The following is a 25,880-nucleotide window of genomic DNA, read 5'->3' as shown; positions in this document are numbered from 1 at the left end:
TTTCTTCAGAAATAAGGTCATTTCATCCACAAATAGAGATAGTTTTACTTCTTTCTTCGCAGTTTGGTGCCTTTTTCCCCCACCTTGGCTAACCACTCTGGCTAGAACTGTCCGTACAACTTAGAAAATAAATGGAGAAAGAGGGCATCCTTATCTTGTTCTGATCTTAGGGAGAGTTTAGTCTTTTGCATTGAGTATGTTAGCTCTGGGGCTTTGATAAATGCCCTCTATCAGGTTGAAGTTTCATTCTGTTTCTAGTTTGCTGTGTGTTCTTACCATGAAAGTGCTGAATTTTGTCAAATGCTTTTCTACATCATTTGAGATGATTGTGTGGGGTTTTTTTCCCCTTCATTCTCTTTAATGTGGTATAGTACACTAATTGATTTTCATATATTGAACCACCCTCATAATCCTGGGATACATACCATTTGATCTTAGTGTTAACATGCTTCATAGTCTTAATGTGCTGCTGCTGACTTTGGTTTGCAAGGGATATTGGTCTATAATTTTCCTATGGTGTCTTTGTCTTTGGTGTCAGAGTAATGATGGCCTTACAGAATGAATTGAGAAGTGTTCCCTCCTCTTTTACTCTTTTGGAATAGTTTGAGAAGGATAGTGTTAATTCTTTAAATGATTAGTAGAATCCATCAGTGAAACCATCTGCTCCTGGCCTTTTTTTTTTTTTTTTTCCATTGGGAAGTTTTTGATTACTAACTTTTTGTCTTCACTTGTGTGTTAAGATTTTCTGTTTCTTCTTGAGTTAGTTTTAGTATATGTGTATCTAGATGTTTGTTTATTTCATGTAGTTTATCTAATTTGTTTATATGTAGTTATTAATTGTGTTCTCATAATCCTTTTTATTTCTGTAAGGTCAGAAATAATGTCCACTTTAATTTCCAATTTTAGTAATATGAGTCTTTTTTTCTTAGTCTAACTAAAGGTTTGTCAATTTTTTTGATCTTTTCAAAGAGCCAACTTCTAGTTCCATTGGTTTTTCTCTGTCGGTTTCTATTTTCTTATTTATCTCTGCTCTAATCTTTATTTCCTTCCTTCTGCTAGCTTTAGCTTCTTTTTTCCCCTTTTCCTTTAAGGTGTAGTTAGATTATTGATTAGACATGTGGGGTTTTTTTTCTATTTTAATGTAGACATTTATATCTAAATTTCCCTCCATGCACTGCTTTTGCTGCAGCCCGTAAGTTACACTATGTTGTGTTTTCATTTTCACTCTTTAAGTATTTTCTAATTTCCTTTGTGATTTCTTCTTTAACCTTTTTGTTGTTTGAAGAGTGTGTTGTTTCCACATATGTCTTAGTTTTCTAGTTTTTTTCCTGATACTGATTTCTAGTTTCATTCCATTGTGATCAGAAAACATTCTTTCTATGATGTCAGTCTTTTAAAATTTCTTGAGACTTGTTTTTGGACTAACATATGGTCTACCCTGGAAAATCTTCTGTGTGTACTTGAGAAGGCTGTATATTCTGTTTTTGTGTGAAGGATTTTTTATATGTCTGTTAGGTCTAATTATTTTTTTTATAGTGTTGCTTAAGTCCTCTGTTTCCTAATTGAACTTCTGACTACTCTATCCATTACTGAAAGTAAGGTATTGAAGTCTCTATCTTATTTTAGTACTGGCTAGTTCTCCCTTTAATTCTGTCATTTTTTACTTCATATGTTGGGTGTGTATAGGTTTATAATCATTATATCTTCTTGATTGACCCTTTTATTAATACACAGTGGGTATTCTTTGTCTTGTAACGGTTTTTGACTTGAAGTCTAGTTTGTCTCCTGTTAGTAGAGCCACTTGCTATGGGTTGAATTGTTTCCTCCCAAAAGATGTTGAGTACCTGTGAATGTAATGTATTTGGAAATAGGATCTTTGCAGATAAATAGGTCTTTTGTGGTAATTTGTTATGGGAGCCCTAGAAAACAAATAACAGAGTTTGATACTGGAAGTGTGGGGTGTTGCTGTAGCAGAATATCTTAAAATGTAGACGTGGTTTTGGTTAATGGGTAGTAGCTGGGGAAATTCTGAGGCAGTTAATCAAAAAAGCAGCCTGTATTGCCTTAAAGAAGTTGGGAGAAATAGAGAAGTTAAAGGCAATCTGAGGAAGCCTTAGAAAAAAATGATGAACATATTAATGGGCAGTGGGAGAGAAGTGATCCTTGTTATAAAGTGGCAGATAATTTAGCTGAATTATGTTCTGTTGGGTAGAATGTAGAACTTCTAAGTGAGGAACTTGTATATTTAGCTGAGAAGATTTCCAAGCAAAGTGTGGAAAGTGCAGTCTGGTTTCTTCTTACTGCTCCATACTAAAAAGTGAGAGGAAAGAGATAAATTAAGGAATGAACTATTAAGCAAAAAGAAACCAGTACTTGGAATCTTTCTATGTTGTGTGCCTATTAACACAGGTTTTTAATTATTGTTTTATACACTTTTAAGTAGGGGGAAAATGAAGAGTTATAAACCAAAAATATAATAATACTGTTTTATATTTATTTATGTAATTACGGTGTTTTTATTTCCTCATATGGCTGTGAATTATTTCCTAGTGTCCTTTCATTTCAGCCTGGAAGACACCCTATGTAGCATTCTTGTAGGGCACGTCTATTAGCTACAAACTTCGCTTTTGTTTATATGAGAACATCTCCATTTTGAAAGGATAGTTTGCCACATATAGAATTCTTGCTTGACATTATCACTTTAAATATGGTATCTCTCTGCCTTCTGGTCTCCATGGTTTCTGGTGAGAAATAGGCTATTAATGTTATTGAGCATTTCTTATACCTGATGAGTCACTCCTCTTAACACTGTTTTGTTTTCGGGAGTCTCTCTTTGTCTTTTGGCTTTTGACAGTTTGATTGTAATGTGTCTTGGCGTGGATCTCTTGAGTTGTTGACCTTAAAAGTAAAACAGCCAAGGGGTGCCTGGGTGGCCCAGTTAGTTAAGCGTCTGACTCTTGGTGTTTGGCTCAGGTCATGATCTCACAGTTCATGAGTTCAAGCCCCGCATCAGGCTCCGTGCTGATAGTGCAGAGCCTGTCAGAGAGATTCTCTCTCTCCCCCTCTCTCTAAATAAATAAACTTAAAAAAAAAAAAAAACAAACTATAACACCCAACTGTTTTACCAGGAAAATGGGTTTACTCAGGAATAGCAGAGGATTTACAATTCTGGACAAGCAAGCAATAATAAGTGATAGGCAAGTCCTTCAAACAAAGGAGAGGAACTTCTGGGCAGGGGTGGAGGTGGGGGCTGGGGGGCCAGAGTCCAATGGAGTAAACTGGGAGTTTGAAGTACAATAGCTTTTCATTGGCTGAGTTGTGACTGTCTCATTGGCTGGGCTGTTGCCAGGCAAGGAAAAATCTTCCTCCTGCTAGGTAGTAGACTAGGCTTCTTTCTGTTGGGAATGCTTGGTACATCTCTTTCTCTTGGGTCTGCAAAGGGTTGCAACAGAGTGGTATGGCTTGGGTCAGCCAGCTCCACTGTAAATGTTTCCTTTATTCAGTTCCACAGAATTTGTCCTACTTGGAGTTCATGGAATGTCTGTTTGTGTACATTCATGTTTTACTAATTTTGAGAAACTGATGGCTTTTATTTCTTCAAATATTCTTTCTGCTCCACTCTCTTCTCTCTTTCTAGGACTCTCGTGTGTATGCTTAAGTCAGTATGCTTAATGGTCCCATGGGTATCTTAGGAGGCTCTGTTTACTTTTCTTTCTGTTCTTTGAATTGGATACTCTTATTTGACCTTACAGTTTGCTGATTCATCTTTCCTCAGATCCGTTTAATGAAATCCCCTAGTGAGTTTTTCATTTCAGTTGTTACACTTTCAGCTACAGAATTTGATTTTTTTTTAGAATTACTACTTCTTTATCGGCATTCTTTATTTGTTGACATATTATTCTCCTGATTGTTGTTAGTTATTTGTCAATGGTTTAAACCCTTTAGCTTTTTGACCATATTTTTAAACACTGTATTCTTTGTCTTGTCATCTCTAAAGGCTGTTTCCTTTAGCTTATGTTCAATAAGTAATTTGATCAAGATTTCCTTAAATGTCTTGTATAACTCATCTGTTTTTGTTTTTTGTTTTTTGTTTTTAATTTAGTGTTCACGTGTTTGCTGTAATATGTTTGAGTATTTTCCAGAGTTTGTACAAAGTTGATTCTGGCAGTGTGTGTGTGTTTCTGATGAGGTACATTTTTGCTAACAGTACTCTGATAATGTTTCTTTTCTTTCTTAAAGACTAGAGTTTAGGGGGAATGGGGTGGTATTCCACAAACCAGGCTATTATGCTTTATTTATAAGAATAAGCAATTCTCTGGTGGATAAGAGGAATAGCATGAGAAGATGTGGCCATACAATCCTTCATACTGAAGAAAAAAAGCTTTACAGAAGTGGAATGGGTTTAAAGTCCAAGTTAGTGTCATTGGGTTGAGTAAATATATATATATATTTATTTACTTTTTTTTTTTTTTTTTTTTTTTTTTTTTTGAGAAAGAACAGGTGCATGAGCAAGTAGGGGAGGGTCAGAGAGAGAGGGAGAGAGAGAATCCCAAGCAGGCTTTACACTCAGCACAGAGCCCAACACAGCACTCAAACTGTGAGATCATGACCTGAGCCAACATCGAGAGTCAGACATTTAACCAAATGAGCCACCCAGGCACCCCTCCATTATTCTCATAATACTTTATGGAGGATGTTGAATTGTTTTCTTTGAAGAAATTGATGTATCTTAAAAGCACTCATGACCTAGATGGAGAAGTCTCGAGACATGATTTTTATATCTGGGTCTGCTTATCTAGCTTTGTGATTTTAAACAAGTTGTCTTTGACCTTCCAGTTACTTATGGATAAAACTCATTGGATTGTAGATAGTTGAAGATATTTTAAAATCTAACCCTTTTTTATTATTTCATATTTTGATACTTAAAATAGTTCAGATATGAGAAGAGTGAGAAAGGCAATAATGAGTGGGAAGGAAAACTGAAAGGAAATGCATTTCTGATATAAAAATTATGTCAGGTTTTTAGGAGTTCCCACTGCTATTCTCTACAATTCAAACTAATTTTACTCCATTTCCTCAATATATTCTCATAAAATTTTCAGAGTATGTTAAAGCTGAAATAGCCTCCAGTCACCACCTTGTTCCACAGTGGAGGAAATTATATTTTTCATATCTTAAAAAACATGTTAGATATAGTTTTGTGTCTTACATTTTGCTTAATTTCTATTTAACAGTATTTTTACCAATAATTCCATGTCATTCTTTACAGATACCTCTATATAATATCCCATCTTAGTAATAAACCATAGTTCATTTGAATATTCTCTTACTCAGTATGGGTCATCATCTTGAAGGGACGGGTCATTTCCATTCTTTAGCTGTTATAAATATGCTACAGTGAATGTCCGCTGCCAGTTTATTTTCCTAGGTAGATACTTAGAATTACTGGACATATTTTTGTACCTTCTCTGGAAGTGACCAGTATTTACCAATTTCTTGTATGTCCTTCCAGAAGTGCTATTATCATATATAAGATACATATCTTGCATGTATATTTATTTCTATATAAAAAACAAATGTATACCTATATAATACTTGGATATTACATGAATGTGGGGTTTTTTTGCATAATGAAGTGTCATGGAAGTATTTCCATGCAGTTGCCTACCGACTAGATGTATCATAATTCATATAACCAAGCCCCTCCTGCTGTTTTCTACTCTTTTACTACTAAAAACAGTGCTTTGATGACTATACACAAGTCATTTCATAAATGTGATTGCAATTCTGTAGGATAAATTCCTAGTTGAAATTAATGTGAAAGGATGTGCATTTATAATTTCAGTAGATCCTGCCAAAGTGTCCTTCATAGAGATTTGCCAGTGCACATGCTGTCATCTGTGTTACTGTCTCCTGCAGCCTTGCCAATACTCTGTTGTCAAACATTTGGATCATTGACAGTATGACGGGAACAATGGTACCACACTAATTGTTTTCATTTGAGTTTCTCCTGAGAGGATTGACCTGTTTGTGTGAAAGCCACATGTTTTTGCTGGCTTTTTTCTGTTGGGCTGTTAGACTTTGCTTTTAGTGGAATTTGCCATGCAGAAAATTTTTATGTTTACATAGTCCTAGGTATAACTGTTACTAAAATTTTGTGTTGTTCTTAGAAAGGCCTTTTCTATTATAAAGAATAGTCAAAATGTGCTCACTTTTAATATGCTAACATGGTAATAAGCTACTCTAGGGATGAAAGCCAGTTTCTAATACTAAGCTTTTTATTTGTTTTTTTTTATTGCTCAGGAGGGAATGGTCCTACATCACCTCATTCACCTTTAAAGCATGAAGAAAATCTAGGGTAACAGTAACATTGTGTGTATACCTGTACACAGCATCTCAGGAAAACCGAAGCAGAGCAACACTGGAGCTGGACTTTGTCATGATAGGCCCTGTAGATTTTTTTTTTTTTAATATTTGTTTATTTTTGTGAGAGAGAGCAAGTGCACATGGAGGACAGGGGCAGAGAGAGAGGGAGACAGAGAATCCCAAGCAGGCTCTGCACTGTCAGTGTAGATCCCGATGGAGGGCTCGAACTCATGAACTATGAGATCATGACCTGAGCTGAAATCAAGAGTCAGACACTTAACCAACTGAGCCACCCAGGTGCCCCATTGATGCTATAGATTAATTGAAATTCATGGTTTGGTTCTAAGAACTATTGAAAAGAGTCAAGGGACAGCATTTTTCTTATGGAATTTCTCTTCAGCAATTTCTTCCATCATTGTTTGGTTGTTAACACATCTAGACCTGTGATTCTTTCTTGTGCTTCTGTAAGAAGTTCCAGCCATCTTTCTGGGACCACTCACTTAATTTACTTTCTTTTATCTTGGATGTAAAGGCTAGAATTCTAGTTGAATTACTTTGGTATATTTTGCATACTTGTCTTAGTGTTCCATTTTTTTCTAGATATGATATAAGACTACTACTTTATGACATGAATTTTTTTTTTCTTTTTAGAGTGATGACAATAAGGAGAAGTTTCATCTAATTTTCCTCTCGTGTTTCTCTTATTTCAGCAAAGATCTGAGGGGCTTTTCTCCTGGAAAAAAAAAAATTACTTTCTTTTTTATTAACTGTATTTACAATAGTAGATATACTGAGATGGTTATTAGTTAACCATAAGTAATGGTATATATTCTCATCTAGATCCTAAGGAAGAGAAAGAGGAAGAAGGAGATTCTGCTCTCCCTCAAGAAGTTTCCGTTGCTGCAACTAGGCCTAGCCGGGGCTGGCGCAGTAGTAGCAGGACATCAGTTTCTCGGCATCATGACACAGAGAACACCCGAAGCTCTAGGTCGAAGACTGGTTCATTGCAGCTCATCTGCAAGTCAGAACCAAATACAGATCAACTTGACTATGGTACAGTACAAGTAGAGTGTGCTGATCTAATAACCAGTTGCCTTTTGATTTTAAATGTAATGTTGAACAACTGTCAAGGGTAGGTCTGATGATATAGGGCTCCTTTTAGACAATTTGCAGATACTCTCCTTTTGTATAGTTCTTCCAGGCAGTAATTTGGTTTGAGTCTCTTGGCTGCAGAGACAAAATATCAATATCCGTAAAGTTCTGTTTTGCTTGCTTTCTCCAGATGGTGCAGAAGAACACCAGTCTCCAGGTGGCATTAGGTAAGAAATTTCATATGTCGTATTTAAACCCTTGGGGACATATAGCACATACAGAAGTTGTTTTCTACTTGAAAGAATGTGGAACTGTTAAAAAAAAATTGACTTCAGTTTTGGTATTTAGATGCCACTTTGTTCTTAATTAAAGCTTTAACCATGTAATCTTTACTTACCCAGTTTGGAAAGCATGTCTTGAGTACCTTCTGTATTCTGGCTTATTTTATGCTAGCCACTAATGGGAAATGTAGATGTTTTGACTAACTAGGGTTTTTGAAATTTATATTCCATGATAAAGTCATGTGAATTATTTTTTTTTGGTTGATCTCCTTTGATAGAGCAGATCATCAGATGACTACACACAGTATGATAAAGTCAGTTGTTCTTTAACTCTTAGTGCCGTTGAGCAGTCATCACTTTACCTTGATTTAATGAAGTAATGTATTTTTAGTTCTAATTATTATTGTGAGGATAAAGTAGCTAGATTGCATCCAGTTAGACCGTAAGGATGAAAATTCTAAATAACTTACTGTGACTTTCTGGTACCTCTAAATAAATTAGCAAATAAAATCCAGTCAGATATAATCCTTACAACTAGAATTTCTAATCTCTTTTTGCTTCTTTTTAGTAGTGATGAGGAAGAGGAGGAAGAAGAAGAAATGCTAATCAGTGAAGAGGAAATACCATTCAAAGACGACCCAAGAGACGAGACCTACAAACCCCACTTAGAAAGGCACGTCTCAGATTTTACTCCAGACATGTCAATGAAAAATAAGTTAGGAAAGCACTATTGTGTGCTTTTATTTTGCCTTGTTACTAAACTAATGGGTATGGACTTCATTTTAAATGAGCAATTATGTACTTTTGCAAATTGAACATGATCTTCGAACTCCTTCACACAGCCCTCTCTTCTATTTATATAGAACTTTATTTTGATCATATCCAAATTATTGGATGTCTGCATGTTTATCTTAACAAGATACCATAATTGTCTGAATACTTACAATTTTTTACTTTTGTATTTCTGTTTATAACTATAGTGAATTTTGATTCTAGGGTATTGTTAGCCTAAGCGACTTTAAGTATGTATCATTACCATGCATGTGAGGAACAATTGACTGCAAATCGTATTTCATGAGCTTAGGATCATAATTTATAGTAAATCAATGATAATCACAGATTTTACCCCGTTGTCACAGGTCCCCTTGAAAAGATCATTTGCTGGATACCAGTGTTGAAATGCATTTGTGTTTTCAGGGAAACCCCAAAACCACGGAGAAAATCTGGGAAGGTGAAAGAAGAAAAAGAGAAGAAAGAAATTAAAGTGGAAGTGGAGGTAGAGGTGAAAGAAGAAGAGAATGAAATTAGAGAGGATGAGGAACCTCCTAGGAAGTGAGTAGGCAATTACTACTAAAAATGGAAACCTAACAGATTTTGAAGCCACTAGTGGAAAAAAAGGGTGGGAGTGTGAGGAGGGTTATTGACAGGTACATATTGCTGCCTCAAGCAGCTGACAGTTTCATTCGAGAGACTCAAAAGCTTGAAAAGTTTAAATTTAATTCAAATCAATACTTAAAGAGATCTAAATGAGTGGGTAAGACGGGAGCTATTGGGAGGCAGGGTAAGAGCAAAAAAAGTATGGCAAATGTGGAGCCTCAAAAGAAGGGCAAACTAAGTAAGGCAAATGATTTAAGAATCTTGACTTCCTGTCCAGCCATCATTGCCTGTTGCAGAAATAAGATTTTGTTTTTTTAAGTGTTTAGGCTTTTGGTTCTGTATAAGGAGAGTAGAGTTTATATTCTCAGGGGTTTTAGCTAATGGACTCTTTCGATTCTACTTTTTAAATTGATTAAATTTAGGTGATAGACATTTTACTGAAACAACTCTTCAAGTAGTAACCTTGAGGTTTATCCAAATCTTCCATGGTAATGTATAGTTTTAGAAAAGTATGTATTTAACTTGTGCAGGTTTATTTAAGTGAAATTATTTTAGAATGACCTATTTGTTTGGCTTGTCAGATATGTCTTTGGTTCTGTCTATTATGGGGTACCCTTTGTTTCTGCCACCTTCTCTTTGGTCTTGAGTACATGTCTTCAGCCATCCTTCACTCCAAGCTTCAATCTGGAATATGTGGATAGTTACTCTGTTCTTTAATTACAGGAGAGGAAGAAGGCGAAAAGATGACAAAAGTCCACGATTACCCAAACGGAGGTAAGTAATTTATACCCTTACTGTGTTCCTTATTCCTGATGGTAAGCACTTTACTCACATAATTACTCACAATTACCTTGCAGGAATGGCTGTTTGAAAATTTCTCAAACGCAACTTTATTAATGTCCTTGATGCAAAGTTACTGTGTTTTTATTTCCATTGCAGGGTCTTAAAAAATCTTAATGCTTCTTTACCTTTTGGGGAGTTCTAATTTATTTGGTCCATTTTTTTTTAAACTCTTTATCAAACATTTGGCCGTTTCTGGTTGTTTCTAACATAAATTCTGTGCAAGCTGTATACTAGTAAAGAGATTTTAATTCTTTGTGCTGTAAAATTGCTGTCCCCTATAGTGCACTGAATTAAGTCACTGTGCAGAGTGCCTCTTTTCTGTTTGCTAACATATCTCCTACATACTGATCATAGGAAAAAGCCTCCAATCCAGTATGTCCGTTGTGAGATGGAAGGATGTGGAACCGTTCTTGCTCACCCTCGCTATTTGCAGGTCAGTAAGTTGTTACATAAGGCAGCCTTTCAGGTTAGGTTCCATTACTAGTTCTCATATTTCATGAGATATTATAATTTGTGAACTTGTGCAGGCTTTATCATTGACATACAATGTCAAGAAAAGTGTCTAGGGGCGCCTGGATGACTCAGTTGGTTAAACGTCTGGCTTTAGCTCAGGTCGTGATCTCCTGGTTCGTGGGCTCAGACCCCATCGAGCCCTCTGCTGTCAGCACAGAGTGCACTTCGGGTCCTCCCCCTCCCCCACTCATGCATGCTCTCGTTCTCTCAAAAATAAATAAACATTTAAAAAAAAAAAAAATGTCTAAAAACATAGCACAAAAAAAGGATTTCCTTGAAATAGTCCGGTGTTTCCTATTATGGTGTAAATACTTCTGATAGGTGATTTTACCAACACACCAGAGACACAGATGAACAGACTTTATTTTAATGTGTATTTTTAAAAATAAAATTAGCAACTCAAATCAGTGATTTCTTAAAATAAAATCTATTAATTAAAATAAATTTTTAGGGTTTTTTTTTTTTTTTAGTAGAGTTTTAAAAATGAATTAAAGATTCAGCTTATATTTAGGTCTAGCAGAGGACATGAAAGTGAAATGTTTATTACTAAACCTTAAGAAATGCCTCTTTGGGGGCACCTGGGTAGTTCAGTCGGTTGAGTGTTCATCTCTTGATTTCGGCTCAGGTCATGATCTCACGGTTTGTGGGATCCAGTCCCATGTCGGGCTCTGCGCTGACAGTGCCAGCACGGAACCTGCTTGAGATTTCTCTCTCCTGCTCTCTCTGCCCCCTCCTGCTTGTGCATGTGTGCTCACACTCACTCTCACTCTGTCTCTCAAATAAATAAACATTGTAAAAAAAGGACAAATGGCCTGTTTGATTTTTAGTTTAGCAGCAAATATAATGCAAGAGAGACTAAGCCCTCACTTTCTGATTCTGGTTCTGTTATAGTAATGTTTGGTACTATTCTTTTGCTATAGGCCAGTTACTGCATTCAGCGTTATATAATACATGATCTCTATATTCTCATGATAATGCAATTGGTACTGTTAGGGCAGTAATTGTCTCCATTTTGCCAATGAGAACTGTAGCTTACAGTATTTAAGTACACTTCCTAAGGTCACACTGCTCATGAATGATGGACCCAGATTGGAATCCAGATCTGTTTCCATAGCCTATGTTCTTAACTATTTTATTACACTGCTCCCTACCCCCATCCATATGCAGAGTATTTGGTTTTTCTTTAGCACTTTTGACTTAGCAAAGGAACAAGCTTTCAAGAAGCCTTAATTTTTATCCCTCTTTCTATTCTCTTACTGTTTTAGCACCACATTAAGTATCAGCATTTGCTGAAGAAGAAATATGTATGTCCTCATCCCTCCTGTGGGCGACTCTTCAGGCTCCAGAAGCAACTTCTACGACATGCCAAACATCATACAGGTACTTTTTTAAATAAAATGTTTTATCAAGTGTTAAGTGCATTCTACTTTTAAGTATGTAGATTGGTAATGATACTTTTTTCTAATGTAAATCTTAAAAAGTCTACAGTCAAGTGCGAGAGAAAGGTATGAAAATAAAATGTAATAAAACATAAATTTTATAAGAGATGAACAAACTAGGGCTTTTTCGCTTTTATCCTTTGACTTTTTTAAGAACTTTTATGACCAGGACAGTTTTTTTATTGAGCACATATTCTATATCACCTGTGGACTAGAAACTTTACATATGTTATTATCATCATTCAACATCACCAAGTTTGCTTATATTATCCTTGTTTTACAGCTGAGAAACCAGAGGCTTTGCACATTAACTTGGCCTTGGTGACATCACTAGTTTTTAACAGAACCAAGATTTTCTAACTCCCTTTCTGGTAGATACTTTGTAGTAGCTCTTATGGACTAGAAATGAGTATGAAGAGAAAGCCTGGATGGTAAAGAGGCTTGCCTCTGGTTTATGCTAACTACTCACTAGCTCCTGGCAATTCTGGTGCTGTTGAAATTGTGAAGGCTAGCTATTACATTCCCATGAAATCTCCTGTAGGAGCTTTTCTTTTAAAAAGAGAAACCAAATGCCTTCGTAATACATAATATAGAATGGATTCAAATTCCACTCATTTTTAGCCACTGACAATCTCAAAGCCATTCAGTTAATAGGAACAAATTAGGCTGGGTATTAGAGTTAATTGAGCAGGTGCCAGGCACTGGGTTATTACCTACTATCTTTTCAGTAGTTGTGGAGGGTACAACTAGGAATTCTAGTTGTCTCCTACAGTTATACAGTATACAGTATATACAGTATACTGTTATACTGATATATGTACCCTTTCCATCTTTTACTGTATGTGTGACTTAGACAAGTTGCTTAACTTCTCGCCTTTCCTCATCTGAAAAATAGTGATGATAATGTCACAGATATCATGGAATTATTATAAGGATGAAATAAGATCACATCCATAGTGCTGTTTACTGCACAGGGCCTGGCACACAGACTTCTCAGAGCCCCAGGGTTTGAGCTCAGGTCTGACTCACTGCAAAGTCTGCAGTCTTCCCATGATACCATGCTGCTTCAGGGAGAATGTTGTCTCCACTCTATTCCTTGCTAGCTGCCATATCTCTGCTCCTTCTCCCTGTTTATACGGTTTTATTCTCTACAAAAGTAGTTTCTGACAACCAGTTTAGGGTATTAGCTGTAAGTATCAAGTAACTACTATGACAAACCGACTCCTTTAGAAATTCACTCCATTCCAATTATTTGTATTTGGTTAATAAAATTTTATGATGTCATTGCAGTTTTTCTTTTTCCAAATTTGTATGTACAGACTCCCTTTGAAAATGTAATTTATTTGGGGCACCTGGATGGCTCAGTCGGTTAAGTGTTTGACTCTTGATTTCGGCTCAGGTCATGATCTTACGGTTTGTGGGATTGAGCTGTATGTGGGGCTTGTGCTGATGGTGTGGAGCCTGCTTGGAATTCTCTTAACCATCTCTCTCTGCCCCTCCCCCACTCGTACATTTTCTCAATCTCTCTCTCTCTCTCTCTCTCTTAAAATAAACATTGTTTAAAAATGTAATTTATTTAAGCAAGTGGATGCCCCACCCAGGTTTGCATGTTACAGTGAAACTAGAAAGGTAGACAAGACCTGGGAGACAAACTGAAGAGTTGTCTCTGGGTTAAAAGTGCATTTTTAGACCTTGCCTATTCATCATGTAGAAAATAGCCCAACAGGAATCGATGTCACTTGAGCGAGTTACTTACAGAATCTCAGACCCGCTCAACTAGCATCTGCATTTACTAACATCCCTAGATGATTCCCAAATATATTCAAGCTTGAGAAAAACCTGGCTCTTCTCCCACACTTGGCTTTAGAACTGTTTGGGATGGGGCATAGAATTAAATTGGATATTGTTTGCCTTTTAACTTATCCTTGTGTTTTCACTCTGACTATGTGTAGCAATTTTAAGAGAAAGGCCCAGAAAACATAGTGGTCATTTATTCAAGAGATACAGAGCATCTCCTTGTCCACTTCTCTCCAAAACCAAGTGATAAAGAAATAATTAAGTGCAGTGCTCCTTTGACCCATGATTTTACACCATGTTACCAAATTCATCAAAAATCCTGTGAAATTTGGGGGGATTGTGAAATGACAGAGGCGGGGGTTGAATGGTGCAGAAGATGTGGGGTAGGAGAATAAGGTAAAGAATACAGGTACTGTTTGCACATATATGATGACAGCAACTTGAACCTTTTTGAGAGAAATTTAAATTGTTTATCTTGGGTAACATTTTTTAAACCTGAAACAGAAGACATGATTACCACTTTAATTGTGGATCACTTTTCTTCTAGGAGATGCCAAATTCTGTTGTTATTGTTGATTTTGGTGTTTGAGTGCCAAATTCTTCATATGTAAGCATTCAGCTTCCACAGTCTGGAAAAACTGTTTTAAAGAATAAAATCCAGGGAAAATGTAGTTGTTTACTTACTAAGCAATTTATCCAAGATCTGGATTATTGGTAAGATTGAGATTAGGGTTCCAATTCTCCTATTTCCATTAGGTTGTTTTTGTTTTGCTTTGTTTAGTTTTCTAAAACAAGTCCTGGGTGCCTGGGTGGCTCAGTCGGTTAAGCCTCTGACTTGCTCAGGTCATGATCTCATGGTCCGTGAGTTCAAGCCCCATGCCCAGCCTGCAGCCTGCAGCCTGCTTTGGATTCTGTGTCTCCCTCTGTCTCTGCCCCTCCCATGCTCACAGTCTTGTCTGTCTGTCTCTCTCTCAGTCTCTCTCTCTTCCTCTCAAAAACAAACATGAAAAAAGAAAATGGTATATATCTTTTTAAAATTTTGTTTATCCAAAGTGTATTTTATACATTGAAAACAATATTGCTCTTACTAACTGATCATCTGCTTGCTTACTGTAAACTGGGAAAAAATACTTAAGAGGGATTCGAAGTGGAACACTAACCACATTATTTTTCTTCTTAGATCAAAGGGATTATATCTGTGAATATTGTGCCAGGGCCTTCAAGAGCTCTCACAATCTGGCAGTGCACCGGATGATTCACACTGGCGAGAAGCCGTTACAGTGAGTGTTTATTTACTGGTGAACATCTGGGGGAGAAGCGCATACATGCCCTGCTCGCGGGTTAGCCCCTGTACAGACATTTCAGTTGCCACTGCTGTTTACTTTTACCAAATCAGAGGATTGATTGGGGATGCAAGTTACTTAGTGAACTTTTCCTTGTTTCCTCTGGTTTTTAAACAAAAGAAAAAAACAGATTAGTTTTCCATCTAGTTAACTTTTCCTAATTTTTCACAAGTATATGTTAGTGTCTATTGCTTGTATATTGACCTCTAAGTTCTTGCCCTGACCCTGAGTAAGAGCCCTTTTCATTTCTCTGTTTGATCAGCCATTTCCTCTTCCGCTCTCTTAGATGCGAGATCTGTGGATTTACTTGTCGGCAAAAGGCATCCCTTAATTGGCACATGAAGAAGCATGATGCAGATTCCTTCTACCAGTTCTCTTGCAATATCTGTGGCAAAAAATTTGAGAAGAAGGACAGCGTAGTGGCACACAAAGCAAAAAGCCACCCCGAGGTGCTGATTGCCGAAGCTCTGGCTGCCAATGCAGGCGCCCTCATCACCAGCACAGATATCTTGGGCACTAACCCAGAGTCCCTGACACAACCTGCAGATGGGCAGGGTCTTCCTCTTCTTCCTGAGCCATTGGGAAACTCCACCTCTGGAGAGTGCCTCCTGCTAGAAGCCGAAGGGATGTCAAAGTCATACTGTAGTGGGACAGAGCGGGTGAGCCTGATGGCTGATGGGAAGATCTTTGTGGGAAGTGGCAGCAGTGGGGGCACTGAAGGGCTGGTCATGAACTCGGATATACTCGGTGCTACCACAGAGGTTCTGATTGAAGATTCAGACTCTACTGGACCTTAGTGGAAGGGAAGACTTTGGGCACTGGGACAGCTCAGACTTTGTATTTAAAAGATAAAAAGGACAAAAAAAAATTTAAAGCATTTAAAATCTAGTAAAATAACTGAAGGGCCTGCTCTTTCCATTGTGGATCACAGCACACACATCTACACCCACCTTCTTCTCCCTCTATTGTCCCCTTTATAAAATTGATGTTGCCTTTACCAAAAAGGTAGGCAAAAAAGAAGAAGCTCTTAAAGTGAGGGTTATCCTCCTACTCCGTTCCAGCCAGGCAGACTTCGTGCTCACCGGCAGATCCCTTCTTAAACCTGTAACTCTGATGTGCTCTGGATCAGCTTTTAACTCTTGATAGTATATTACTGTCCTCTAAGCCCCTTCTCCTTCACTGCTGCCCTATGGTTCTGGCTTCTACCCACTGCGGCACACTTACCCCCAAAGCATCATACAGTTCTAATCTCTGGAGGCTGGCAGCTTGACTTGGCACTTTAGGCCCCCTGGCAGGGTGAGCTGTTAAAACAGCCCACCTCTCTCACTCACCCCCTTCTCCTCCATTCCCTGCTGGGTTTAGGAAAGGAAGGATTCATGGGGACCACCTCCCTCCTCTGTGACCCCAGCACTTCAGTCCCCTCCCAACACCTCCATCTGGTTCTCAGTGGTGCTCACTAGCTTGGAAGCAGGCTCCCAACAGGGAGGGGGGCTGCCCTCTACATGGTTTCTCTGACCATAAGACAGGGCTCTGTATCAGTGAGAAAAGTCCCAGACTAATGGCAGAAATTTGCACTTTGAACATGTGTGTTTTTGTGTTGTGGAACCTGAGATTCCTTATTTATTAATGGAAAGTCTGATTTTCTTCTTTTTTTTTTTTTTTTTTTTTTTTTTTTTTTTTGGATCTTTGTTGCTATATTTTGTGGGGCTGGGAGAGATTAGATTGTTCTGACATGGGGTCCTTTCCATAAGAAGTACTTTTGAAGGCAAGATATAGGGTTGAAGAAGCACAGCCAGCCTCTAAATCATAGCTCTCCAGTGGCCTTTAAAGAAAGCTGGTCCTCAGCACTAACAAAATCACTACAGTAGCATACAGTAGCCTAATGCTTTTTCAGAAGCCTATTTAGGGAAGGTTGTTAGGTTTTCAGTATTTAGTGCTCTTTGAGTTTTTAGAGCATTGAAATTTAGGAATTTTGAGAGGATGAGAAGGATTGTTCAGGGTCTGAATTACAGATACAAGATTTTCTCTTATGCATTTATTTTCTTTTTTTGTCCCCTTCATTTCTTCCTGCACACCTTCCTGTTGGCCCAACTGTGGCCCCTTGCTTTGTTTTGGTTTTTGCTTTATCATTGGTTCATTCCAGCTCCCAATTAGTGAAGGACACTGCCATCAGTGAAGAGGTCTATGACTCGTACAGTTTTAAGTCAAGGAAAATTGCTCTGTTTTGTTTTCCTTCTAAGAACACTTCAGAAGAGGAAAGACTTCCATAGATGAAGTTAATAATTTGTATAATAATCACCTTGGCTTTCACCTAAAATTCTGAGAATTACCACTTCCATTGAGATAGAATGGGGTAGACTGCTTATTACTGTCCATGGGAGAGGCAGGTGGTGTTTTTTTTTTTTTACAAGTTTATAACTCCCAGAAGACTAAAAACCTATTAGGGGATTTTTAGAGAATTAGAAGGGCAGTTTCTATCCTTCTGTGTACCTCACAAGCCAGAGTTAAAGGCTTGTCCTATTCATTGTTTGTCAGAAATGTGTGATGGCTATTGGAAAGGATGAAGTTTTGCTGGGAGCAAAATAAGGAATGGCTTGTTTTTCACAAACACTAAAACGACAAAGTTTATTAATTTTCTCTTTGATTTATTTTTTTCCAAAAAGAGGGGTAACAAAATGTCATCTCTGAAAGAGGCTTACTTTACACCCACTAGTGTCAGTGGTTGGGATGCCAGGGATAGGGAGTCAGACACCTACAGTGAACAGACTTAAATGCACCATTGTTTCTTTTCAGAGTGTTGCAGATTTGCCGTCCCTCCAGTGTGGGGGTAGAAAATGGAATAAGGATAGAAGGGATGTAGAATATGCTTTCCTGCCCACAGTAAGGATTTGGAATGGACTCTGGTATGTTGAGTACATTTGAAAATATTATCAGATTGATTGGGTGCGTTTACAACAAAGTCGTTCCACTTCCCTTATAAGTCCTTTTTATACTGTTTTACTGGCTCGCATCTGGACTCCACGCTTAACTTCTGTCGTCGTCACATTTATCTTCTTTGTCCCTGTAAGTTGTGCTTGCAGTGGTTAGTCATCAGATATTTTAACCACCTACACAAAAGCAAACTGCATAAAAAACTTGATGAGAGAAAGGGAAAATATGTTTTTCCCTATATCACACTCCTCCCCATCAAAAGCAACAAGTTCTAATAATTAGGAACTTTCTGTTTCTCCTTTTGTTTCTTGACCTCTTTATAGGTACCATTTGCCAACAGTTTGCTTCAATAAGTTATTATCAGTATGCAATCAATTTTAAAATATTCTCCAGGGACTTTATCTTTTTTCCTTTTGAGAAAGGGATGCTAGCACAATAAAAAGTGGTGCAAGTAAGCTGGCTTCTACTAGGCCCTCTTCCCTTTCCCTGTCTGCTTCTCACGCTGTTTACTTCTATGTCCTTCCAAGGAGCTCTCCTAACCTTAAAATTCCACGTTGCCTACTCATAGTCAAATTGTGTTACCTTGTTAATAACTCTTCCCATTGCATATTCTCCATCTTGAATTGGCGATTCTAAATTCTGAAAATGTAACTCAGATACAAGTATTCTTTCTGGCAGATGCGCTTCCCCCTAATCTCTGGTTGCCTGTGGTTATTCTGCATAATTGAGACTTACTGTGCTTCAGAGAGTTTGGATACACACTGGCCAGGATTACTGGGAGTTAAAAAAAAGAGAAATCAGGTATGGAAAAGCATCTACATAGAGCACTTGAACCTCCTTTGTACCTGTTGGAAAAAAATCTAAAAAGTGTACTAAAGCCAGCTAAGGTTATCACGGTCTGGTTGTTTGAAGTACCATTTTTCCCTCCTTCTTTTTCCCACTTTCCAATGTACTCAAGAAATTTGAAAAATTGTAATGGATCAATTTAAAATATTTTATTTCCTGAAAGCCTTTTTTGCCTGTTGTAATGTGCAGGACCCTTCTCCTTTGATGGGAGAGACAGGTAGTTACCTGAATCTAGGTTGAAAAGGTTATGTAAAAAGAAATTATAATAAAAGGGATACTCTGCTTTTCAAATCCTTGTTTTCTCTTAATCTAGTTAAGACATATCCAAAATAAATATGTAAAGAAGAACAATAAAAGTTGTCTTCTTGGAAGCAACTTGTCTTCCTTGATTGTAATGATTACAGTTATCCAAAGGATGAAGACCATTGATGCCGTTCAGTGAGAAACAAGTGCCCTCAGAGCAGGTTTTATGTGGCAGATGCTGTTTGCTCTCATTGAGAATCAGACAGTTAGCATCTGACTCATTTTAGTTCTTGATTTCTAATGCTGAGTTGCCATAAGATTCTGTGATCATCTGGCAAACTTGGAAATCCCTCCCATGTTTTGGCAGACTTGTAGAAAAGATGGCCTTATTAGTCTAGTAGAACGTTAAGGATGCTGTGAAGTTTATGTTAGTCTGATAAGTGACAAAACCTTGGTGGCATTTAATATCGGTGCTTTTTCAGAAAACTCCGTGTCCACGCAAGTACTAACTTAAAAAAAAGAACTAGAATCCTCCTACATTCTTAAAAGGCCTACTATTACAGCACCCACTTCTCACTTTTCTCCCTTCTTACTCTCGCTTATTGTTTACTTATGGAAGTTTGCACCTGAGGTGTGGGTTTCAGTGTAGAGGCAACGTCTATGCTATGAAACAGTGGGAGCTAATTGATTGATTCAGGGATGACACTTGCAGCTCTTGGGTCAGTAAGTATCATCCTCTAACCTACGGAGTTAAATGCAATAGAAGAACAACTCTGCACATGCTGTTAAACTCTTTTGCCCTCATTTCAAAGCCCAGCTCATTCTCTTATCTTGTTGAGAAGCAGTGTGGTGTGACTGGGCTAAGGAAGAAAAAGAAAAGCATGTTGTCACTTGAGACTGCCTTAGAAATGTTACCCGGTCAGGGTTGGGTGTTTCCTGTCCTTTGGAAGAAAACAGGCCTAAACAGTACCTTCCTCATCCTGTAGCTATGAGGAAGGCACCATGATCGAGGTTAGAGATGCTTACTTTGCTGATTTTTTAGTGTAAATTAAACTAACTTTAGATACGTAATGAAGTGATACAAATGAAAAGATGCTGTATTTTTAAGGGACCTGTTTCACATAAACTTTATTTCTTAACAAATGTGAAAAACCTAAAGAATGAAATTGGAAAGTCAATGAGAGAAACAGCTGTAAAATCAGAGACCTATATTGAAATTTTGTGCCTGCTTTCTGGGTTTTGTGTACATTATTTACTTTCTTTAAGCCTCAATTTCGTATGTAAAATGGGGAAATTAATATCTCATAGAATTATTCTATAGGTCGAATAAAGGCTTTAAAGCCTTTAGCACAGTGTCTGGTCCAGAGTAGCTGCTTAATCAGTGGCGGTTGTATTTATAGTAATAACTTAATATTCTTGAACACTTTACCAGGCCAAAAAAAGGAAAGAAAGAGGAGGACATGGGGAATACAAAGGAGGGTAATAATAAAATTAAATGATTATATGTATATAATACAGATCACATTAGGCAGGGGTGTCATGAGGATTAGTGTGATAGTGACCTTGTTGCTAAGTGCAAAAGCAAAACAATGACATAAAAACAAGTAGGCTAGGCACTGAGTGGAGGAGAGAGATGGAGGCAGACACTGCAGGAAAAAAAGCTGATTAAAAAGGGGCCTTTGATTCCACAGGCACAAAAATCCACAGCCAGGAATTTGCTGCCACCTCTGAGTCAGGCAGGGGGTGGGGGTGGGGTGCACAATCCCATTAGTACAGAATGCCCAGTGGATTTAGTCTGAGAGTCACATTTCTTATTTGGACCAGTGTAGACAGAAGCAAACCCAGCTCACTTGTTTCCTGGGACATTTGAGTTAGGGGATGGCTTTCGCAGAGCACTCATCGCTGACCCCTCACCGCCGGGACCTCTGTAGCCGCTCTATCTGGCTAGCAAGGAAGATTCGTTCAGATCTGACTGCTCTTATGGAATCTTATGTAAGTTGCCTATTTTGCTGTTGTCTGTTTTCACTTCATCTCCTCTGATGAAGCCCGTTACCACCATGTCTGTCCCAGCCCCCATTGCCAATCGTGAAGGCCCTCCTCATATAGTCATTCATAGATTGGGCCCGTCATTTGACATGGTTCTTCATGGTTCCTTCCCTTAAGGAAACTCCTGTGACCTTATTTTCTTCTCTAGGCTATTTAGGAGACATGCTCTTTGAATAAGAAAATATACATGGGGTTCTGGGTAGGATTGGCTATATGTCTTGGAGGCTGTTCCTAATTTGATCGCCTACAGTCTGAATTCTACCAGAATAGATTAGCCGTGGGCCCTCTAAGTGTGGGTTCTTCGTATACATTGTTCTGAATTTTTGCACTGTGTAAAGAGTGAGGTGTATAGGATTGAGAGAAGAGCAGCACAGATCCAAAGAATTTCTCCTAGCCACCCACTTTTTCATAATTTATACCAAGTCTCCCTGTGTCTAAATAGAATAGTCACCTACACTGTCAAAAGGATCCCCTAGAAAATTCACTGGGAGTTCCAGACCGGTTTTCTGATAGAAGGAGATCCCCATCGGTGTCCATCTAAGGCCTATAGGAACACTGAAGGCCCTGTGAGAGTTCTGAATATAGATTCGTACAGCCTCACCAGTTAGAAATCAGACTCTTTGAGATACCAAAGAGTCTGATTTTTTTTTTTTTTTTAAACGAATTCCCACTGAATTCTCTTAAAGGATTGTCCTCACCATTGAGAGTGGACAATGGAAGAGACAGGGGGTTAGAAGAATTCTGCAGTGGGTTAATTCTAGGGCTTCATAGATGTACCCAGTGTTTTTAAGTATGTTTAAGTTACTCAAATCTCCAATATGATTTAAAATACTCCAGTTTCCAGGAGGCAGTTTGAAGTGGGAAGGAAGCATTCTAGACCAGTGGTTTTCAACCTTTAGAACCCAATGAAAACTGCAGATTCTCCCACAAAAACTGAACAGGTAGTCAAAACAGTATGTATAATTTCAGAGACAATAAGGTCTTCCTAAAGTCCCATCATTGGATCTCAAATAAAGAGTTCCTTTTGTAGATTTGTTATTTTCTTTACAATCTGGATCCTTTTTGACCAGGAAGATGAAAAAGATTTTACATGAGATTTAGGGATGAAATAAAAATGTTGGGATAATTACAGAAGATATGATGTTTTTATGTATCCTTGGCCAGATGAAGCATCAGGGCCTGAACGAGAACATAAACCTGGACTCTGTGGATGGTGTGCCAGTGGCAAGCACTGATCGATGGAGTGAGCTGACTGAGGCAGAACGACTCCAAGACAACCTCCAAGCTTATCGAGCCTTCCATGTTATGTTGGCCAGGCTTTTAGAAGACCAACAGGTACATTTTACTCCAGCTGAAGGGGACTTCCATCAAGCAATACATACCCTTCTACTCCAAGTTGCTGCCTTTGCTTACCAACTGGAGGAATTAATGATGCTCCTGGAACACAAGATCCCCCCCAATGAGGCCGATGGGATGCCTACCGTTGTTGGAGATGGTGGTCTCTTTGAGAAGAAGCTGTGGGGCCTGAAGGTGTTGCGAGAGCTTTCACAGTGGACAGTTAGATCCATTCGTGACCTTCGAGTCATTTCTTCTCATCAGACTGGGATTCCGGCACACGGGAGCCATTATATTACTAATGACAAGAAAATATAGCAGTTTTCCCTCTTCTCTCCCCCTTCCTTTTCTAGTGGAATATACACAGTTCCCTGAGGCCTCACTTTCCCATTCTTAAGTTTTGAAAGTTTTCTAACCTTTTAAGACCACAGGCATTTTCATCAAGTATGGTTGTAGACATGGACAAATGGGCATAAGGTTTATTGTGGAGAGAGAGAGAGAGAGAGAGAGTGTGTGTGTGTGTGTGTGTGTGTGTGTGTGTGTGTGTGTGTGTGTTTTGGACCATAAGGGAGTGGGGACAAGGGCAACATCCTTCCACTTTAGTGCTCTAACCTTTTCTACCCACTAAGTTAACCTTACAAGTATTTAACAGTCTCACAGGATAAATGTATGTTTAACTTTAGTCCTAGATGACTTTTCTGAGAAGACTGGAACAGTGAATGAAAAATCATGGACTCTACTAGCCAGTTCAAACTCACAGATAATAAAAATAGTAACTAACGTTTATGGAGTATGTACTGTATTGTAGCAGTACGCCAGGGGCTCTGTGTGTAATATCCACAACTCTTTTGAGGGAGGTAGTGTTCTCCCCTCTTGGCAGATGAGAAAACAGGGTCACAGAAATTACAACTTGTTCAAGGTTACCCACCTAGCAAATGGCACGCTTCAGTTTGAACTCAGATCTTTCTCACTCTAAAGCCTATGTGCCCTTCACTTTAGAGGCCTAATTATGAACTTCTTTCACTGCACCTCTGTGTCACAGAGGGTTGGAAAATTGACCCATGTAGTCTATCCCTAGCACTGGAAAAACAATCCCCATTATGTGTCCTGATATGTTACTAGAACAAAATTTGCATGAAGGGCAGTATTTGTTGCCCATGCCTAGCTAAGAAGAGAGCACTGGAGATGTTAAGATTCGGTTTGGGGAAAAGATTAGGCCCACCAGACTTGTGAAATTCGGAAGCTCCAGGCTGCTTTAGAGTGCCCACAAATGTTTTTGAGTTTTGGATTGGGCACAACTCGTACTAGGTTACCTCACATTTATTGTAATCAGCAATGTGGCGACATAGGCACTGTAAGCCAAGCATTCATGCACAATGGTTGGAATACTACTCAGGTTAAAATGTCACAAAACTCCTTTTACCACACATTCTCTGGACTTAGTCATGAGGAGAGGGTGAGGCCCACTCTGTTCCAAGTGGGAATGCCAGCGATACTGAAGCAATATACAGCAAAGCCTCCATGCTTCACAAGAAAGGGGCAGGGCATTGTGTTCAATGTTCTTGAGAGAAACACTATATGAAAGACCCCAACTAGTAAATGTGGGCATTAATGGAAAAGGTCATTTGCGGTCAGGCATACGAACCAGTGCTGCAGTATAAACCCAGTTCTCAGGTGTGACGTTATTTTATGCTACCAGTTAAAGTCACCATCGTGGATGGGGGACCCAAATCAGTTTAGTTTACTTGCTGTGCTCTTAAGTGAACCATGAGTCAGAGAGGGCTAACCACATAGGTTGCATGAGATTGGGATGGGGTGACTTAGCTTTCATCTTTTTCCCACAAGGGTTTGTGTCCACAACTCCACGAGGTCAGTGTTATGAGGACTCTGGGAGAGGCACTGTGGCAATACAGGGCAAGGAAGGCCCTGCTCTGCAATAAACATCTGTGGAAATGGCCTTGTATGTGTAGAAGACATCAGTTCTGGTTGGAATTGTGAGGCACGAGGTTAGGGTTAGGGAGTTCTAGGGAGGAGCTCAACGAGGGCCAGAAATCATTTTCTGGAGGAGGGAGGAGTTCGGTTGTATCTCAGAGGGTGGCTGGGTACCAAATAAAGAGAAATCATGAGAAGAGGAAGAGTTGGCTGGTTAGAAGAAAGTGAGGCAGTAATAAACATTTGGGTCCGGCTGCCACTCGAGGTTAATGTTTGCTTTTATTTCATTTGTAATTTTGGTGTATAGGTAGATATTGTCTCAGTAAAAGCAGAGAGGCTTACTTCATTTAAGCTTTCTCTGATTTAAACTTTTTCTTTTGCTTAAGAGCAGTATTTCTAATGGATAAAGTACCTGTTTATTAATGTGAAGCTCGTAGATTTACCTATGAAGTATTTTAGGCTCTTTCTGTTTAATGGATAAAGATGGGAATACAGTTTCTTACTGGGGAGTAACTGAACACAAACCTGAATCTGAAAGAAGTGGCTCCCAAGGGTTTTGTTTTTATATTCAGCAGATGAGGCAGAGCAGACGTTGGCAGTTTTGGAAATTAAGGGAGCATGACTTAAGCTTTGTTGAGTTACATGTGTAGAAATGTTTATCTGTAAGAGGCACATTCGAAGTGGCAGAGGGTCCAGAAAAGGTACAAGTACTAACTACTGAATGGGAGAAAAATAGGAAGCTGTGTGAGTCTTGATTAGTAAGCAACCAAGTCCCCCTGAGTGTACGCCCAGCGTTGTGGTAAGAGTTCTGTATCAGTTTCTTCAAAAAAAACTTGCAGCATGCCTCAAAAGAATTATGGGGAGGGGCGCCTGGGTGGCTCAGTTGGTTGAGCGATCGACTTCGGCTCAGGTCATGATCTCACAGTTTGTGAGTTCGAGTCCTGCGTCAGGCTCTGTGCTGACAGCTCGGAGCCTGGAGCCGGCTTCGGATTCTCTGTCTCCCCTCTCTCTGCCCCTTCCCTGCTCATGCTCGCTCTCTCTCTCTCTCTCTCTCTCTCTCTTTCTCTCTCTCTCTCTCAATAATAAATAAATGTTAAAAAAAAAAAATTTGTTTTTTAAAAAGAAAGAAGTATGGGGAAAATCCCTAGAAAAATGTAGATAGAATAAGGGAGAAATGAGCACTCAGCTCTAATAACAAAGTCGCAAAAGTGTGTGGCTCTGAACGTGTCAACTGTGCATCTTGCTTCTCTGAAATGGACGCGACATTGAAGAAGGGACTGACAACAGGCCCGTGTTCTAGGGGTGTGTCTCAAAATACAGATAGGAATGATGGCAACACTGTGGAAGTATGGTTCTTTTAAGAGTCCAGAACCCAAAAGAGATTTTTGGCCTTTAGGTTTTAGTTCCCTTGTTTCTTAGATCTATATATGGATAGGATCTCTGGGGAATCATATTTTTATAGACATATAAACTATCTATAGTTACATAATATGCAA

The 25,880-nt window shown here is 38.6% G+C and overlaps 2 protein-coding genes across 3 annotated transcripts in view; both read left to right on the top strand.

Moving 5' to 3' along the window:
- ZFP91 (ZFP91 zinc finger protein, atypical E3 ubiquitin ligase) overlaps positions 1–19,203 on the top strand; it is a 45,905-nt gene extending 26,702 nt beyond the window's left edge. The window contains exons 3-11 of one of the 2 annotated variants that reach the window (XM_019414461.2): positions 7,207–7,419; positions 7,649–7,685; positions 8,311–8,412; positions 8,937–9,071; positions 9,840–9,890; positions 10,314–10,392; positions 11,738–11,852; positions 14,889–14,988; positions 15,338–19,203. In XM_019414461.2, coding sequence (XP_019270006.1) covers positions 7,207–7,419; positions 7,649–7,685; positions 8,311–8,412; positions 8,937–9,071; positions 9,840–9,890; positions 10,314–10,392; positions 11,738–11,852; positions 14,889–14,988; positions 15,338–15,848 — 1,343 coding nt within the window. In that variant the 3' untranslated portion in view covers positions 15,849–19,203. Of the gene's footprint in view, positions 1–7,206; positions 7,420–7,648; positions 7,686–8,307; positions 8,413–8,936; positions 9,072–9,839; positions 9,891–10,313; positions 10,393–11,737; positions 11,853–14,888; positions 14,989–15,337 lie in introns of both variants that reach the window. The other variant, XM_019414459.2, reaches the window with a different exon arrangement.
- Positions 19,204–19,321: 118 nt separating this feature from the next.
- CNTF (ciliary neurotrophic factor) lies at positions 19,322–23,238 on the top strand. Its single transcript, XM_019414462.2, has 2 exons — positions 19,322–21,063; positions 22,282–23,238. The coding sequence occupies exons 1-2, from the start codon at positions 20,950–20,952 to the stop codon at positions 22,768–22,770; spliced, it is 603 nt and encodes a 200-aa protein (XP_019270007.1). The 5' UTR covers positions 19,322–20,949; the 3' UTR covers positions 22,771–23,238.
- Positions 23,239–25,880: the final 2,642 nt, after the last annotated feature.

This window comes from Panthera pardus, unplaced genomic scaffold, assembly GCF_024362965.1.
Source record: "Panthera pardus isolate Hobbes unplaced genomic scaffold, ASM2436296v1 HiC_scaffold_12, whole genome shotgun sequence".
NCBI lineage: Eukaryota > Metazoa > Chordata > Mammalia > Carnivora > Felidae > Panthera > Panthera pardus.
This window is presented reverse-complemented; position numbering and strand designations above follow the sequence as displayed.

Bases quoted from the DNA above. Each gene is read 5' to 3' on its own strand.
- CNTF (XM_019414462.2), top strand. From the start codon at position 20,950: ATGGCTTTCGCAGAGCACTCATCGCTGACCCCTCACCGCCGGGACCTC. The intron at 21,064-22,281 runs GTAAGTTGCCTA...ATCCTTGGCCAG, and splicing joins CTGCTCTTATGGAATCTTAT to ATGAAGCATCAGGGCCTGAA.